This window comes from Protopterus annectens, chromosome 8.part0 (genome assembly GCF_019279795.1).
Source record: "Protopterus annectens isolate FY-2018-M chromosome 8.part0, PAN1.0, whole genome shotgun sequence".
NCBI classification, from domain to species: domain Eukaryota; kingdom Metazoa; phylum Chordata; order Ceratodontiformes; family Protopteridae; genus Protopterus; species Protopterus annectens.
In genome coordinates, this window is record NC_056741.1 from 915,718,404 (window position 1) to 915,737,165 (window position 18,762).

The following is an 18,762-nucleotide window of genomic DNA, read 5'->3' on the forward strand; positions in this document are numbered from 1 at the left end:
CAGAGAATAGTTGGAGTATTTTGAGCCTGTCCATACAGGACAAGTGTTTAAGACCTAGGATCCTCTTTGTGAGGTTCTTTTGCGGCCTCTCCAGATGTTCATCGTGCATACAGCTGCAGTCATAACAGATGGGTTATCCTGCCGTCAGGCGTGTCCTCGGTCGGCCGAATTCCAAAGTCTAGGTCCGGCGTTGGTTGTCGTCGCTTCCTCCCTGACGTCAGTGCGGCAGGGGTATAAAAGAGCCAGCCGACGCCATCTTCTTCAGTCTTTCTTGCCACGCGGTGCCCGAAGCAGAAGCAGTTCACAAGTGCCGGTTGGCCAGCTCCTGAGATTTACGAAAATATTTCAGCCGAAGTCTTCTTGAAAGCTAAGTACCCCATTGGGGAAACTTTTCTTGCCTCAGACCGATGTCAGACAAAGTTAATAATTGCATTTCATGTGGGAAGCAAATACCGCATAAGGATTTCCACTCTTTCTGTATTCCTTGCCTAGGCCCAGACCACGACGTCTCAGCCTGCCATTTTTGTGCTAGGTTCAACAAACGCACTGTTAAGCATCGGGCGGTGTTCGCCCTTCACTATTTTGGTAAAAAATTTAATTATATTATGTCGTCGGATACTCCGACTCCAGTTTTGAGTAAAAGACGCAAAGATAAGGACCGACATACGAGGTCCGCGACTTCTACTGACACCACGCTAAGGCCGACTACCGGTTCTCCGGATCTCAGCGAGGCGCCTACACAGCCCCTGAGTACCGATGACACTTCTTTACCGGTGTCTTCAGTACCCGAGGTCACAGGCTCCTCTGTCCCCATTCCAACTACAGATACCGATGCCACTCTTGGCGGGGAAACTCAGAGTTTAGACAGGCCTGCCATTTCTCAAGGTGTCTTCAGGCCTTCCTCCTTCTCTATTAAAGCTTTCACAAAATCTAAAGCAGCCATGAAAACTAAAAAACAGGGACCTCAGACCCCCTCTCAAGGCCCCATGCCTAAAAAACAGATGCTCAAAATGGCTGAGGATTTGATTACTCTTATCAGGGGTTCTCAACCCCCCTCGGACAAAAGGCCCAGATTAGAGGAAGACTACCCTTTCTCAGATCAAGCCTCTATTACCTCTGAACATTCTGAGGACCAGGACTATACCTATTCTCCTTTTGAAGACTCTGATGCAGAGGAGTCTATTCCCTCGGTCTCCCACCTGAGGACTACTCTTTTGGGGAAACCCTGCATACTTTGAGGGAACACTTTCACTGGGAAGGTCAAGATTACTCAGATTCCAAGAAAAGGCTCAGGGATTTTCTCTTGCTCCCCCAGCATAGGCCCCTGGCTATCGATATATTAGATGATGTGTACACAGAAGCCAGCCTCAACCCAGATTCTTTACCTCCAGCTCCTGTTAAACCAGACAGGTATTACCGGGTTCCTGATTTACACCAGTTCCTATATAAAAGCCATACTGCTGACCCAGAAACTATTTCACAGGGTCCCAAGGGAATTAAGGCCTCTACTGCTAAAAAAAATTACCTTCAGAGAGAGATTCCAGAGCTTTAGAAAGGTGGGGGGGAAAGGTGTATACCTCGGCAACTTTAACCATGAGTGCATTCAACTGTCAGTTTCATATGTTAAAGTATCAACAGTTTTTGTTGTCTCAGTTGAAAAGCAAAATGACACAACCAGAACAACCAGATTTAAAAGAGTTGCAGGATTTGTTGCATGGTGCAGAGCAAGTGGGTAAACATACCTTGCAGTGTGGTTTTGATGCTTTAGAGGCCTCATGTAGAGCTGCTGCTACAGGTTCTGTCATACATAGACATGCTTGGCTCAAAGAGCAAACCTTACCAGATCATGTCAAAGCTAAATTACTAGATGCACCTCTTCAAAAAGATGTATTGTTTGGTGTTAAAGCTGAGGAGGTACTAAAGAAAATGGAGGAAAAAGCAAGATCAATGCAAACAGTGAAGGATTTCCTGCAGGTACAACCTCCAAGTTTCAGCAGAAACTGGCCTTCAAAAAAATTGGTCCTTTCCAGCCACGGACAGACTTCAAAGAGGCAGATACAGATGCCCGAGGGGTAGAGAGCAACCTCAAGGATCATTCAGAGCCAGACAATGGCAAGCACCAACTCCAAGAGGTGGAGAAGATAGATCACAGTCATTCAGAAACCAGACACAATGCCTTCCCCCTTTACCTGCCAAGCAAAGCTTTAATGGCAGCACCTTTGGGCGGAAAACTGGCATTATTCTCAAAAAATTGGCATATTGTCCCAAAAGACAAATGGATTCTGGACATTATAGACAGAGGCTACAGATTCCACTTTCACACCCTTCCAAAAATGAGAGGCATGCCAAACCTGCCACAAAATGAAAGGGCAGAGGCACAAAAACAAATTTCATCTCTCATGGACATGAAAGCTATTCAAGAGGTACCTGCAAAAAGAACAAGGTCAAGGGTTTTATTCCAGACTATTCCTGGTACCAAGGAAAGACAAAGATTGGAGACCTATTTTAGACCTATCCATCCTAAACACATATTTACAGGTGCCAAAATTCAAGATGCTCACAGCTTCTTCCCATGCTGGGCAAGGAGTCTTGGCTGGTAACATTGGACCTCAAGGAGGCACACCTGCATATCCCTATCAGACAAGATTGCAGAAGATACCTCAGATTTCTTGCAGGTTCAACCCATTATTAATTCTCTGCATTGCCCTTTGGCTTATCTACTGTGCCCAGAGTGTTTACGAAATGCCTGGCATCAGTAATTGCCTTCTGCAGACTTCAAGGAATACAAATATACCCATATCTGGATGACTGCCTGATCCAAGCGACAGCAAGGACATACTTCTGAAACATCTGGCGTTTGTAATAAAACTGTTGAACTTTCTGGGATACACAGTCAACAAAAAGAAATCAAAACTAATACCCTCTCAAAGAATAATTTTCCTGGGTGCCAGCTTGAATACAACCACCCAGATGGCCTACCTCACGCCAGACAAACAAGGGCAACTATCTCAATACTTCAGCAAAATGGCAACCTTCACCAGGCTGACTGCAAGGAAATTCCTGTAGGCTCTGGGATTCATGGCATCTTGCATCCTTCTGATCCCATGTGCAAAGCTGCATATGAGGAAACTTCAAAAACGTATGGTCTCAACACAGCCACAGTTTGGAAACAATTATAGGTTCATAGGTTTATACTAGGCTATCTGCCCTAAGGCATTTATAAGCCTAGCCCAAAGTTTTGTGGCTTACGCCACCCCTTATATGAAAAAATACTGTGCCCATTAGTTTGTTGTGCCTCTGTCTAGCAGTGACACAGAGATGATTCCCGGGGTAAACCTACGATCTCCCATCCACAGGTCAAGATTTCTCTTGAACAGAGCCAGCGAGGTGCTCTGCCTCACATGGACCGGGATTTTATTCCACAGCATAGGGAGTCTCTGAGTGATAAATCTATCCCTCCAGCATGTCCTATTTATATCCGTGCTAAGGTTTAATTCGCTTGCTCTAGTGGTTTTGGTATTATACCACTATAATTATAATATAATTATATAATTATACCACTCATTCCATGTCTCCAAAAGGAATTGCTGTGGTGGGCTCAAGCATGCCAAAGAAACAGGTCTTCCTTTCTGCGTACCTCAAGCAACTCAAATCATCACAACAGATGCCTCGGACTACGCCTGGGGGGCACAAATGACAGATCAGTGCATTCAGGGAAAATGGTTCCAAAAAGAGAAGCACCTACACATCAACCAAAAGGAAATGCTAGCAGTGCAAAATGCTATTATGGCCTTCAAAGACCTACTGCATCCAGGCCAGCTATTGATAAGGACAGACAACACCACAGTGATGTGGTACATAAACAAACAGGGGGGAACTCATTTATACCCCATGTGCAGACTAGCCATGACCCTATGGAACACAGCTCTGGAATTGCAAATCCAACTTCAGGCACAATTCCTGCCAGGGAAGGAAAACACACTGGCAGACAGCCTAAGCAGAAATATGACAGATCCACACGAATGGAAGTTGCATCCTCAAGTTTTTGCAAAGATAACTCAGGCTTGGGGACAGCCAGACATAGATCTCTTTGCTACCCACAGAAATTGCCAATTGAAAAAATTTTGTTCAAGGACCTATCACCCACAGGCCTGGAAAGTGGACACACTTTCTTTCAATTGGACAACATTGACAGTCTATGCCTTTCTGCCTCTTCCTCTGCTGCCCAAAGTTCTATTAAAAGCCAGAGCAGAGAGGCCGAAAATGATTCTCATTGCACCAGATTGGCCAAGACAACACTGGTGTCCGCTCCTGAAGAGCCTGACACATTCCCCACCATGGATCCTACCTCTAGTGCCTCTTCTGTTGTCCCAGCACAACTACAAAACTCTTCACAGCCAGCTCAAAACCCTAAATCTAGCTGCATGGAGAATCCCTTGATCTCCCAACAGACCCTCCTCTCCAAGGAGGTGCAGGACGTCATCCTTGAGGCCAGAAGACCTTCTACTAGAAAAGTCTACTCCGCCAAATGGAAACGATTTTGTGCCTGGAATCAGAAAAAGGGCCAGAATCCTTGGGTAATAAATTTACCACAAATTTTACAGTACCTAACTGAGATGTTGAACAATGTACTTTCCTTCTCCTCCATCAAAATCCACGCTTCAGCCATTTCTGCACAATACAACACAGATCCTCCTTTACTCTCTCATCCTCTTTTAAGACAGTTCCTCAGTGGGGCAAAGAATATAAAACCACCAAGGAAACCACCAGTCCCTGCTTGGGACCTCAACTTCATATTGGAAAAGCTGACCCTTCCTCCATTTGAGCCAGCTGCTTCAACAGAACTACAATACTTGTCATGGAAAACAGCCTTCCTTCTGGCTATCACCTCAGCACGCAGAGTTTCGGAACTACAGGCCCTCATGGCTGTGCAACCTTTCATCATTTTCCATCAGGACAGAGTTTCCTTACGAACCAACCCTACCTTTCTGCCAAAGGTAGTATCCAGTGCAGCCTTGAATCAGACTATCCACTTACCTACCTATTACCCTAACCCACAAAACAAAGGGGAAAGACTACTGCATTCCTTGGACATTCACAGACAACTTCATTATTATTTGGACAGGACAAAGCCATTCAGGAAATCCAAGCAACTCTTTGTGTCCTATGCTACAAGTGCTCAAGGAAAGGCTATCTCCAAACAGACAATCTCAAAATGGATAGCCCACTGCATACGCTTTTGTTACTCATTTCATGGAAAAGCAGTGCCTTCAAGCATCAGATTCCACTCCACAAGGGCCACAGCTACCTCTGCAGCTTTCCTCAGGGGGGTTCCTACCAAGGACATTTTGGAAGCAGCCACTTGGAATTCAGTGCACGCTTTCTCCAAACACTATCACCTTCCACTTTACTCTAAATCTAGAGTGGGATTTGCCACAGCTGTCTTGCAGGGCATCCTTGCTCCTCCTAGTTCCACTTGGTGCCTGCCACCCCTACTTAGCTTTGGGATTCTTCCCATCTGTTATGTCTGCAGCTGTATGCACGATGAACATAGTACAGTTTTGTACCTACCATAAATGTAGATGTTCGAGTGCTCATACAGCTGCAGTCCAGGTTTCCCCCCCTCCATCCCCTCTTAGGACAGGCCTTATGACATACACCTTCTCATACAACCTATTTGGGGTATTCCTTTATGGTGTATTTGCTTGCAACTACTGTTTTTTGATTATTATATATTGCATGATTACATAAGTTTATGTTTTGCCTTCCTTCTGGGGGCACCTGACATCTGGGGCAAGAAAAACTGAAGAAGATGGCGTCGGCTGGCTCTTTTATACCCCTGCCGCACTGACGTCAGGGAGGAAGCGACGACAACCGACGCCAGACCTAGACTTTGGAATTCGGCTGACCGAGGACCCGCCTGACTGCAGGATAACCCATCTGTTATGACTGCAGCTGTATGAGCACTCGAACATCTATATTTATGGTAGGTACAAAACTGTACTTTATTGCAGGTGTCTAGTGAGGTAAATGCCAAATGGGGCATTGTACTCTGATTGTTCTGATGAGGGAAGAGTAGAGAGAGACAATGACCTCTTTCTTCCTGGATGCAAAACCCCTAGTAATGAGATCCGCCACATTCTTTCTGACCACAATGGCAATGTGGTGATCAAAAGAGAGGTTTCTGTCAGTCTGTGTTCCCAGATCTCTTTTATAATGCCTTCTGTGTTCAGTGGATTACCATCAGTGTGGCAATTCATGGGAACCGGGTTGTTTGGCATCGAGCTTAAGGCCATGGTTCTGACACCAGTCGTTGGTCTCAGTGAAGCCATTCTGTAAGATGTCAACATCACTTGGGGAGTTAATAGTAGCTCCCAACTTACAATCGTCATTGTCTACGATCTTTGTCAGCCAGAGTCCCTTTGTGTTGGCCTGGACTTCAGAGAAGTAGATATCAAACACGGAGCTTCGTTTAATGCGGAAGTTCCGCATTAAACACAAGAAGCTCCATGTTTAGCAATTTTTGATTGGCCCGTATGCCGGTATACGGGCCAATCAAAAAAAAAAAACAAAGCGGAGGCTGCCCGGGATTTAAACCGTCAGGACGGGACTCGGGATCAGGCTGCTGATCTCGGGACAGTCCCGCCCAAATAGGGATGTCTGGCAACCCTGCTGTGCACACATATCCAAGCAGGGCTAATATTAGCATGGCTGCAGTTGAGGGCAGAGGTCATTATCAGCTTTATTCTAACAGGGTCATATCACAGCCTGTTCAGGTTAAAAAGCGTAATCAGAAAATTAAAACATTTTTTCTCCTCACTTTTCCAAAACCAACAACAGCTGTTGTGGAACACCTATAATGTCAGGGATGATTAAGTGAGCCCCTGTATCCATTTATATAATCCGGGGAGTGAGGGTCCCCAGATTTTTAGTAGATTTAAACGTGTAAATGTTCTGATACATATTTTATTCCTCACTTTTGAAATGTAATTACTTGTTAGCTGCATGTTTTACTGATACCCAGAAGAATAATGTGTGTCTTGGCATTACTGATTAAAATCACTGATACTTTATATATACATATATATATATATATATATATATATATATATATATATATATATATATATATATATTTGTACCACTGGTACTGGCACATGAGATCAGTGATTGCTATTTAGCAGTTAAACAGTAGCAGCTGTAAGTCACTTTTATTTACCTCAGTGAGGAGTAATGCAAACCTGTCACTGTCCCTGATTTCACAGACCTTCTCTGATTTTGTTCATAATTTTGCTCTGTCCTTCATAAAAAAAGTTTTATTTGCTTGTGAATCATTCAGGACTACAGACAGTCAATAAATTCTGACATCAGAGTTTTATACTTATTGAGCAAAAAAAAATGCATGTTGATGCAAAATGTGTTATTCTATTAACTTTTAATTGAATTGGAGTAATATTTAAAACATGTTCCTGATTTTGAGCCTTTATTCTGGTATTATTGGTATTGAGCTGAACTCTTCAACAAAGAAGTTGAGAGTTATGGTATAGTACAGTTGTTTACACTTACCATAAATGTAGATGTTCGAGTGTATTCACTGTTGCAGTCATTACATTTGGGTAATCCTGCTGGCAGTTTGCCCTCAGTCGGCCCGAATTCCAAAGTCCTGGGTCCTGCGTCGGCTGCTGTCACCCCTTCCCTGACGTCAGGTCGTCAGGGGTATAAAAGATGCGGCCGATGCCATTTTCTTTAGTTTTTCTTGCCCCAGATGTCAGGTGCCCCCTAAAAGGGTAGCCAAAATTTATATATAATATATATATATATATATATATATATATATATATATATATATATGTATGTATATATAAAAATACATGCACCAATATAAACTTTACCTTTCTCTACAAGCAAATACACCACATAGGTTGTATAAATCAAAAAAGGAAAGATAGGTTCCATCAGAAGAAAGGGGGATGGCGGGTGGGTAACCTGGACTGCAACAGTGAATACACTCGAACATCTACATTTATGGTAAGTGTATACAACTGTACTATGTTCTTCGTGTTTCACTGTTGCAGTCATTACATTTGGGTAGAGTCCCAAAGCTATGGTTGGGAGGCTGGAGCTAAACAGCGTTAGGAGCGGCTATGAGGCCCTGCAGAACTGCAGTGGCAAAGCCTGCCCTGGATTTAGAGTAGAGTGGCAGATGATAGTGCTTTGTGAAGGTGTGCAGTCAACTCCAAGTAGCAGCCTCTAAAATGTCCTTGGTTGGTACTCCCCTGAGAAAGGCTGCTGAAGTGGCTGCAGCTCTGGTTGAATGTGGCCTAATGCCCTTGGGCAGTGGCTTGCCATGGTGTATGTAGCAGAAACTAATGCACTGGCCTATCCACTTTGAAATAGTCTGCTTTGAGATCGCCTTTCCTTGTGATCCTGCAGCATATGCCAGTAGTAATTGCTCTGTCTTTCTGAAAACTTTGGTTCTGTCCAGGTAGAATCTAAGCTGTCTGTGTATGTCCAAAAAATGCAGAATTCTATCCCCCTTGTTCTGTGGATTTGGATAAAAAGTTGGCAGATGAATAGTTTGGTTAAGGGCCACACTGGACACCACCTTCGGCATAAATGTTGGGTTTGTCCTCAGAGAGACCCTGTAAAGGTTAAAAAATGATAAAAGATTCCACAGCCATACGTGCCTGTAGCTCTGAAACTCGTCTTGCAGAAGTTATTGCTAGGAGCAGAGCTATTTTTCAAGATAAAAAATTTTTATATCAGCAGTAGCAGCTGGCTCAAAAGTAGGCAGGGTGAGTTTTTCCAAGACATAGTTGAGGTCCCATGCTGGCATTGGTGATCTCCTTGGAGGCCTTAAATTTTTGGCTCCTCTGAGGTACTGCTTTAATAAGGGATGAGCAAAGACTGGTGGCTCTGTATTGTAATGAGCCAAAATGGCAGAGGCATGAATTTTAATAGATGAAAAAGATAGGCCTTTGTCCAGCATCTCAGTCAAGTATTGCAAAATCTGAGGAATATTTGGCACAGCTGTATCAGTTCCTTGTGCCTGGTTTCAAGCACAGAATCTCTTCCATTTTCCAGCATAAGATTTTCTAGTACTAGACCTTCTGGCTTCCAAAATGAAATCCATCACAGCTTTACTGAGAGGTGTGTTTTGTATGACTACATTATCCGCCATGCTGCCAGGTTTAAAGTCCTGAGTTGGCTGTGCAGGATCTGATTGTTTTGCTGGGACAGTAGATGAGGTATTTGAGGTAAGTTCCAAGCTGGGCATTGAGACAAGTTCCTTAGTATTGGATACCAGTACTGGCAGGGCCAGTCTGGGGCAATTAGTATCATCTTTGGCTTCTCCTGTCTGACCTTTAGGAGTACCTTGGGGAGGAGAGGCAGTGGGGGAAAGGCATATACTGATAGGTTTTTCCAGCTGAAAGATAGGGCTTCCACTTTCCATGCTTGTCTGTGATAAATCCTTGTGCAGAATCTTTTTAGTTAGTAGTTGTGAGGGGAGGCGAATAGATCTATGTCCTTTGCTCCCCATTTCCTTGTTATCTTGCCGAAGACTTCTGGATCCAGCTGCCACTCATGGGGATCCATGAGGTTTCTGCTTAGTTTGTCTGCCAGAGTATTTTTCCTTCCTGGCAGGAATTATGCCTGCAGATTTACTTGGTAAGTCAATGCCGTGTCCCACAAAGTCATGGCTAGTCTGCAAAGGGGGTAAGAATGTGTGCCCCCCTGCTTGTTTATATGCCACATGACTGTGGTGCTGTCTGTCTTTATCAGTAGTTGTGCCGGATGAAGTAGGTCCTTGAAAGCTGTCAGGGCATTTTGAACAGCTAGCATCTCTTTTTGATTGATATGTAGATGCATTTGGTTTGAGGTCCATGTGCCCTGAATGCATCTTCCTGCCATGTGGGCCCCCAGGCATAATGCATCCATTGTTAGTGTCTGCCTGGCAGGGGGTAATGTGAACGGCTGTCCCTTGTTTTGGTGACAAGCCTTTGCCCACCATCGAAACGCCTGTTGCAGGCAGGGAATGAGAGTAATCATAGTTTCCAGGCTGTGGCAATATTGAGTCCAAACACCTTCCTCATATGCAGTCTTGCATATGGAATTAGTAGGATGCAGGATGCCATGAAGCCCAAAGCCTGCTGGATTTTTCTTGCAGATAACTGGGCCTTTGTTGCCAACATTTTGAAATAGGTGGTCAGTTGCCTTTGTTTGTCTGGCGTGAGATAAGCCATCTGGGTAGTTGTATTTAAGCTTGCACCCAGGAATATTATCTCTTGAGAGAGTATTAGTTTTGATTTCTTTTCATTGTCTGTGTACCCTAGGCATGTTAGAAGTCTTTTCACAAATATGCCAGATGCTGTAGCAGAATGTCCTTGTTCTCTGCTTGAATTAGACAGTCGTCCAAGTAAGGATATATTTGTACTCCTCTTTGTCTGCAAAATGCAATTACTGGTGCCAGGCACTTTGTAAAGACCCTGGGCGCAGTAGATAAGCCAAAGGGCAGTGCAGAGAATTGGTAGTGCATTGAGCCAGACTTGAATCTGAGGTATCTTCTGCATATTTGTCTGACTGGGACATGCAGGTATGCCTCTTTTAGGTCTAAAGTCACAAGCCAAGCATTCTTGCCCAGCATGGGGAGAAGCTGCTGCAAAGTCAACATCTTGAATTTTGGTATATCCAGGAATGTGTTCAGAAGAGATAGGTCCAGTATTGGCCTCCAGACGTTGTCCTTTCTGGGTACCAAGAACAGTCTTGAGTCAAATCCTAGTCTCTGCTCTTGCTGTGGTACTTGTTGAATGGCCCCCATGTCCATGAGGGATGAGACTTGTTTTTGTGCCTCTGCCCACTGATTTTTTGGCAGATCTGGCCAGCCGTTTGCCTTTGGCAGGGTATGGAAATGGAACTTGTAGCCTTGTGACACGATATTTAGAACCCACTTGTCCTGGGTTATGATGTGCCAGTTTTGAGAAAAAAAGAGCTAATTTTCCCCCTAAAGGTCCTGCCAGGAGATAAGTGCTTTGTTCAGGCAGGGGGAAGCCATTGGGACTGTTTCCTGTATGGTTGTGATTTGTCTTCTCCAACTTTGGCGGTAGAAGCACCCCATTGCTTAAGCCTATATGAACCTTGCGCCTGGGATCTGCCTCTAGATCTGCCCCTTTGAGGTCTTTCTGACACAGGAAAGGACCAATTCTTTGTTGGACAGTGTCTACTAAACCTAGGTGGCTGTACTTGTAGAAAATCTTTGACAGTTTGCATAGATTTAGCTTTGTCCTCCATTTTTTTTAACACCTCTTTTGCCTTAACACCAAACAAAGTATCATGCTGTAAAGGTGCATCTAATAATTTAACTTTGACATGATCAGGCAGGTTTTGTTCCTTTAACCACGCATGCCTCCTAATTACAGAACCCGTAACTGCAGCCCTGCAGGAGGCCTCCAAAGAATTAAAACCACATTGCCAAAGTATGCTTTCCAACTTGTTCAGCTGCATGCAATAAATCCTGCATTTCCTTGTTTTCTGCACATTCAGAGTTTAACAACATTTTCTGTTTAAGCAATGCCATGGCATGTTGCTGATATATGAGCATATGAAACTGACAGTTTAAGGCCCTTATAGCCAAGGTAGCAGATGTGTAAACCTTTTTCCCCATCTATCCAGTGCCCTAGAATCTCTGTCAGAGGGGTGTAGGGTTTTTTGCAGTGGAAGCCTTAACTCCTTTGGAACCCTGAGAAATAGTTTCTGGGTCTGCAGCAGGGTTTTTAAAAAGGAATTTATGAGAGGTAGGAACCCTGTAATATCTGTCAGGCTTAACAGGAGTAGGAGGTAAGGTGGAATGGCTATTGGCCTGTGTTGAGGTAGTAAAAGGAAATCCCTGAGCCTCTTTTTAGAGTCTGAAAAATCTTGGCTCTCCCAGTGGAAATGCTCCCTTATGGTATGCAAGGTTTCCCCAAAGGAATAGTCCTCTGGAGGAGAAGCTGAAGGTATAGATTCTTCATCATCAGAATCCTCATAGGGGGGAAGAGAATATTCCTGATCAGAAGAGGAATCAGAAGAAATGGAAATCTGATCTGAAGACTCATAGTCAGTCTCTTGACTAGGCCTCTTTTCAGGAGGGGGATGGGAACCCCTGGTCAAGATAATCAAGTCTTCGGCCATTTTGAGCATCTATTTTTTGGGCATAGAGGCCTGACCACGTGGCTCTTGAGTTTTTCTTTGCTTTTGAAGGTACTTTAGTCTTTACCTTTGTAGCTGAAGTCTGTTTAATGTAAATATGTTTAGGTCTGAATACACCCTCAGAAGCCAGTACCTGCTCAGCGGCTCCGGACCCATCTGAAGGAATAGTATCCGAGGCTCCAATATCTTGAGTTTCCAGCGGCATGGCTGACTCCACGTGGGAGTCGGTAGCTGCCTGTGACTCTAAAGTAGCGGGCGACAAGGGCTGCGAAATCACCTCACTGAGAACTGGCGACTGGGTTTGGAGAAGCTTCCTTGTTGGTTTCGGGCCTCTGTTGTCGATCTCTCTCCTTTTCTTTGCATTTTTTGTGAACTCCGGTAATCAGATGGCTATCTGGCGACATTTCTGGATAATTAAACCGGCGTCCAAAATAGTTTAAAGCAAAGTCATACTGACACTTAATAGTGCGTTGGTTAAATCTAGCACAAAACCGTGTGATCAGGGCCTATGCAAGGAATACAGTAAGAATGAAAATCCTTATGAGGTATTTGCTTTCGACAAGAAATACCATTATTTACTTTTTCCGACATCGGTCTGGAGCAAGAAAAAAGTTTCCCCAATGAGGTACTTAGCGTCTTCGGATCTGAAACTTGAACACAAAAATCTCAGGAGTCAGCCGACTGGCACTTGCGAACTGCTTCTGCTTCGGGTACCGCGCGGCAAGAAAGACTAAAGAAAATAGCGTCGGCCGCATCTTTTATACCCCTGATGACATGACGTCAGGGAAGGGGCGAGGGCAGCCAACGCAGGACCCAGGACTTTGGAATTCAGGCCAACTGAGGGCAACCTGCCAGCAGGATTACCCAAATGTAATGACTGCAACAGTGAAACACGAAAAACATCTGCCCTTTTGTCAGTATTTATAAAACTTCCTGTATGAGAAAACCATCCATGAAGATCAGAAGCATCAGATGTTCTTAAACTCCAAGGTATGCATTGAGATCAGTTACACTGGGCTGACGATCTCTCTAGTGCTTACCTTGCTTATGTTCATTACCAGCTTTATTCTAAAAGAGTCATATCACAGCCTACTCAGGAAATTAATACATTTTTTCCTCCTCATTTTTCCCCAATCAGCTGCAGCTTTTGTGGGGCCCCCACACGGTCAAGGATGATTAGGGAAGCCCCTTGTAGCTATGGGTATTGCAGGTACCTAAAGCTGGATATATTGTTAGGTTTAGTGGAGAGCATGTCCACCAGCAGGGTTTAACTAAGCCAGGGGCACTATGTAAGTAGCAAAATATTTAATGGAATTGTGAAAACTGTTGCTTGATAAAACACTATTACTATTACCAGTGATATCTTTGAATTTTAAAGGAGACATAAATAAGAGTGGAAATCCTGGAACTCATTAACAAAGACATTGGGAACCTCCAAACACTTGACCCGACCCAGTTCGGCTTTGTTAAGGGCAGATCATGCCTACTAAACCTGGTTGACTTCTTCAAGACATTCACCAAGGCCATAGACGAGGGAAAGGTGGTTCACACAGCCTGCCTTGACCTCGCCACGGCTTCTGACACCATTCTCCACTCTGGTATTACAGAAAAGCTCACCAGCCTGAACATAAACCCCTACGTCACGAGATGGGTTGCCAACTGGCTTACAGACAGAACTCACACGGTAAGAATAGCGGGCTCCAGGTCCGACTCTAAACCAGTCACAAGTGGTGTCCCGCAAGGCTCTGTCCTGGGACCCCTACTGTTCGGCATATACTTAGAATAAAGAAGAAATAAACAACGAAAAATCCAAATGAGAGTTACAGTAGTCAACGGTCTCAAATAACCAATGTAGACTACATTTCCTTGATTGTATTTTAACAAGGGTTTTAATTTTTTTTTGTATTTCTGAAGAAGTCTGCACACAGTGCAGACGAAAAGCGCTTTAAATAAATTGTTTAAATGGTGGAGCTTGGTTATTTGAGATTGTTGACTACTGCAACTCTCTTGTTCGGCATATACTTCTCAGAAGTACAGGCAAACACAGGAGGACTATGGCTAACCAAGTTTGCCAATGACTGCAAACTAGGAGCCATAACTGACTCTCCGGCTGAGACGGACATCCTCCAAAAGGGCCTTACTGAGACGGACACCTGGTGTCAAAGTCATGGCCTCAAGCTAAATGCCAAAAAATGCATACTTATCCCATTTGGGAAAAACAAAAGACCCACGAATTACCACATAGGTGGCAGCCCCCTTAATACAAAAGAGGTAATAATAGATCTGGGGACCCAGGTAGATAGTAATCTCTCCTTTGACAATCATATTGCCAAAATAGTTAGGAAATCCTTCTATGTGGTCTATATAATTACTAAAGGGTTCACATCTAGAAATAAAGAGGTTATAGTGCCCATCTACTCATCACTCATTAGACCCATCATAGAGTACAATGCCCCATTTGGGATGCACCTCACAGGACACTTCCAACAGCTGGAAAGACCACAAAAGTACCTCACCAAGTGGATTACTGCTCTCAAACATATGTCCTATGCAGCCCGACTGAAAAAACTCTGGCTGTACTCAGTTGCATATCGCTTACTCAGAGGTGATCTCTGCCTGACTTACAAAGCCATGTCCAACTTAGAATTGATGGACATGCTCCACCTAAAGAAATCCAAGTCACTGTGAGCCACGCGCTCTAGTGAGCTAAACCTCGCCACAACAATAAATAGAACATGCTGGAGGGATAGATTCCTGTCACAAAGACTCCCCATGCTTTGAAACAAAATTCCAGATTACATCAGGCAGAGCCCCTCACTAACACTCTTCAAGAGAAACCTTGACGAGTGGATGAGTAACAGAAAATACACCCCTGGGATCACTTCATTGGCTCTGCTTGACAGAGGATCAGTTAATTGATCAATGGGGCAGCGAAAGCCAACATACTCTGGCTAGGCTTATAAATGCCTTTGGGCAGAAAGCCTAGTACCTACCTATGAACCTATGAGTTACTGCTGCTTCTGGCTAATTAGTCCTAATGTCGAAGTGGGCAGATGTGGCTCATGGAGATCTAACATTATGGTAGGTACATAAATTCCATTTACACTAAGGCAGCAGCATCCAGTTAACCTACTTGGAGCAGCAACAGCTGGGGCAGATGAGTAAGGATGCACAGTGCAGTGTAAACACTGTCATTAGAGTGAGGACTGTAGCAATGCAGCTGCAAGCACTGTCTGGAACTAATTAGTGATGATAGGGTCATGACAAGTGAACCTATATAGTCGTCAAAGATTAAATCAGCGTAGCATAAGAAGCTAAATCCTAGACTTGGCATGTATTTGGGGTATGCTGAAGGATCCCAAAAGTCGATGGAGGTGTGCATCATAATATGATTTTCTTGACATGTAAGGAAATCTAATATTCTTTTGTGACTTTTGGAAGTTGGTTTGAGTGTGTAGAGTATAGAATGGAATGGCAATGTGATCAGTGGACTCAAAGTATTTTAATGTGGTAATTGGATGATAAAGTTATTATGCAGCTCCACAGATGATAACACCACAAAAAGACAGTGTGAAAATAGATAGGAACAATGGAGGAAAAGAGAACAGCAAAAAATAATTCTCTGATGTGATAACATTTTTTTCTGTATGTTGATTTTTTTCACCTGACCGAAAGAGGGTGGCACACCGGCCCAGCAGTTAGTGCTGTCTCCTCACCACAAGAGGTTTTCCAGTTCAATTCTTGACTAGAGAGTCTTCTCTGTGGAGTCTGAATATCCTCTGTGTCCTCCCACATTCCAAAAAATATACAGTTGGTGGATTGGGCTCTCTAAATTAGCCATAGGTATGTGTATGTGTGCAAGTGTGTGTTATGGATGAGCAGCAGTGACAGGAGGTGTGAACCTGACACCATATGAAAAAAATGGGAAAACGGGTTGTGGAGGGATGGAGTTGTCATGTGAATCAAAGAATATTTCAGAGATCGGCCTATGTTGCAATGGTATTTCAGTATATGCTGTTGGCTTAGGTTGCTGTTAGGTATTTTGCATATGGTTATAACTTCTTAATGGATATCAACAAATCTAGAAGTCTGATAATTTCCCATATAGCTTAGTACTTCTCAAATCATCTTCACGGAATTTTAAAACAGCTATGAGCTAATGAGAGCAATGTATTTTACTAGCATATTATGAAGTTTCCTGTCACTTGCACTGTACATAGTAGTAGACACATTAAGCAAAAATGTCATCTTATCTGCAGTTTTGTTTAGCCAAGTATTGTCAGTGCTGATCTTTTAAGAGAGTAAAAAGAAGATTCTTGTATGCAGGCTCTCCAGTGCTTGGCAAGAAAATGGATATGTCTCCAGTATTCTCCCCAGAGCAACTGAATGTTCACCCCAGTGAATTGCAAGAGAGAAATTCCTCTTCTAGTCCTCCCAGACCTGCCATTGAGCTGCTGAAAACTGGATTATCTTCAGTGGTGAGTTATCAATTTTCTGTAGATTCTACACCCATACTTTCTAAATATTAATTTATTTATCTATTTTTTATTTACTTTTTCATTCATTCAGTGCAAAGGGTACCACAATCACTTTTGGTGCTGGAAAAACAGATGTCTGTGTTTTCTATTCTCACTCCAGATGATTAGATTACTGACACTGCTGCACTTCTGTATGTGTCATCCTTCAGAATGAGTTGGTGGTAGCTCAGGTGGGTGTAAAAGATCCCAGAGCACTTATCAGAAAGAGTAGGGGAAGTTCCCTGATGCCCTTGCCAAATTTCCTCCAGTAGTAGACATACCACCTGTGGTCTCATCTGAAATGAGCCACTAACCTAGAGAGACTAATCCTTTCAACAAAGATTAAATAAATAAAAAATAAATAAAAAACAGGTATTGCAAATGTAAGAATTATTTGTGTGTATGTTGTGGATATTTTTCATTATGAAAAAATATGTCCTGGAGTATGTGGACAGCATAATTTTTTTGCACTATATACTATAAGGAAATAGGCTTCATGATGTCTGAAAAATGCAGTTTTTAAGGCTGTTTGTACAAAGCAGGTATTTCTGGTATACCATTGCTGGTACAATAAAAAAAATCCTTTCTAATTTCCTTCCTCTTTCTGCCTGTTTCCGTGTGTGTGTGTGTGTGTGTGTGTGTGTGTGTGTGTGTGTGTGTGTGTGTGTGACTGTGGCATTAATATGGCAAAAAAACAAAAAGGGATGTCTGGCTTTAAGCGATGCCAGGATTGTGGCAGAAAGATGCTCAATTCATATGGGCATCTTTCTTCTGTGTATTGTTTGGGTGCCCCACATTTGCACACTACATGTAAAATTTGTCAGGGCTTTAGTGTCCGTACTTTAGCAGAGAGACGAAACAAGCTCATTCCGAAAGGTCTGTTGAAATGTTCTTTTAGTGAAGCCCTCTCTCTAAGGCTGAGACTTCTAAATCATTGAAACTTGACACAAAAAGAAAAAGCCATTCTGTGCCGACCTCACCATTGGCTCATGAGTCAAAGCCTCACAAATTGCAGGTTCCGTCTGCCTCCTCAGAAGTGAAGGCCAAAATACCTAAACTGACTGAACCAGCATCTTTGGCACTGACTTCTTCGGTAACAACAATTTTGGAGCCGATACAGACCACCTTGGCACTGACCAATGTTTCGGTGCCTGCGACCTGTTCATCACCGACAATAGTTTCGGCACCAGCATCAATTTCTTCTCATTCAGTTCTGGCTTACCCTTCTGCACAGCAACAAATGGTGTCAAAGGTCGAACAAGTCATGCTTCCCAGGACCAGATATTCCCCTTCTGTGGACTCGTTTTTGGATCAACTCCCCAGCCCTTTTGTGGATAGCCGTGAGTCCCTTTCAGGAATGTCAGTCCATTCTTCCAGGAGTCTATCTGGATTAGACGAAGTTAGATTGGTAGTCCAGTTTTTGGCAGCCAGAGGTCTTCCTGCACAGACCTCTCTCCCTCCCGGAGCTAAGGCTTACTTTCCAAAGACTCTACTAGTTTATCCTCCTTCAACCTTCTTCCAAAGTTTGGAACCCTCCACTTCGACATTCCTGGTTCCAGCTACCTCGGTGCCAACGGTGGACCTCACTTTGGCACTGGGGTTGTCTCTGTTGCCTTTGGCTCCTTTGGATCCATTGCACACATGGGACTGTGGCTTGGCTCTCAGTTCCAAGACCCTTGGTACAGTTCTGATTGTTTCTATGGCACTGTCTTTGGCTCTAGGGACCTTGACGGTTTCACACCCTTCCCGGCTCCTGTTCTGGATGGTGGCTCGTCGGAGCGGGGTCACCCCAGTTCTGAGGTTGTCTTTCTCGGTTCCAGGCTCCCATGCCTCTTCAGGTGGGCCTGCCTTCCAGATCATGGAGAGAGCTTTAGCCTCGGCAAGCTCTCAGCTGGCTCCTTCCTCATCGGAGTGTCACATCTATGTATCCTCTGGTTCACAGCTGTCACAATCTATCTCACCTGGACAGTGGGCACAGAAGCTGCAAGACATCCCTATCACTAAGAACCAGCCCGTCCTTCCTCCCCAAATTGGTATCAGAATCTAATATTAATCAGTC

General features: G+C 43.8%; 1 protein-coding gene across 1 annotated transcript in view; it reads left to right on the plus strand.

Moving 5' to 3' along the window:
• The window catches only part of PROSER3 (proline and serine rich 3), a 1,217,796-nt gene that overhangs the window by 322,934 nt on the left and 876,100 nt on the right, over window positions 1-18,762 (plus strand). Inside the window, exon 5 of the mRNA XM_044080441.1 lies at window positions 16,513-16,664. Within this exon, the coding sequence (XP_043936376.1) occupies window positions 16,513-16,664 (152 nt within the window). The remainder of the gene's footprint in view (window positions 1-16,512; window positions 16,665-18,762) is intronic.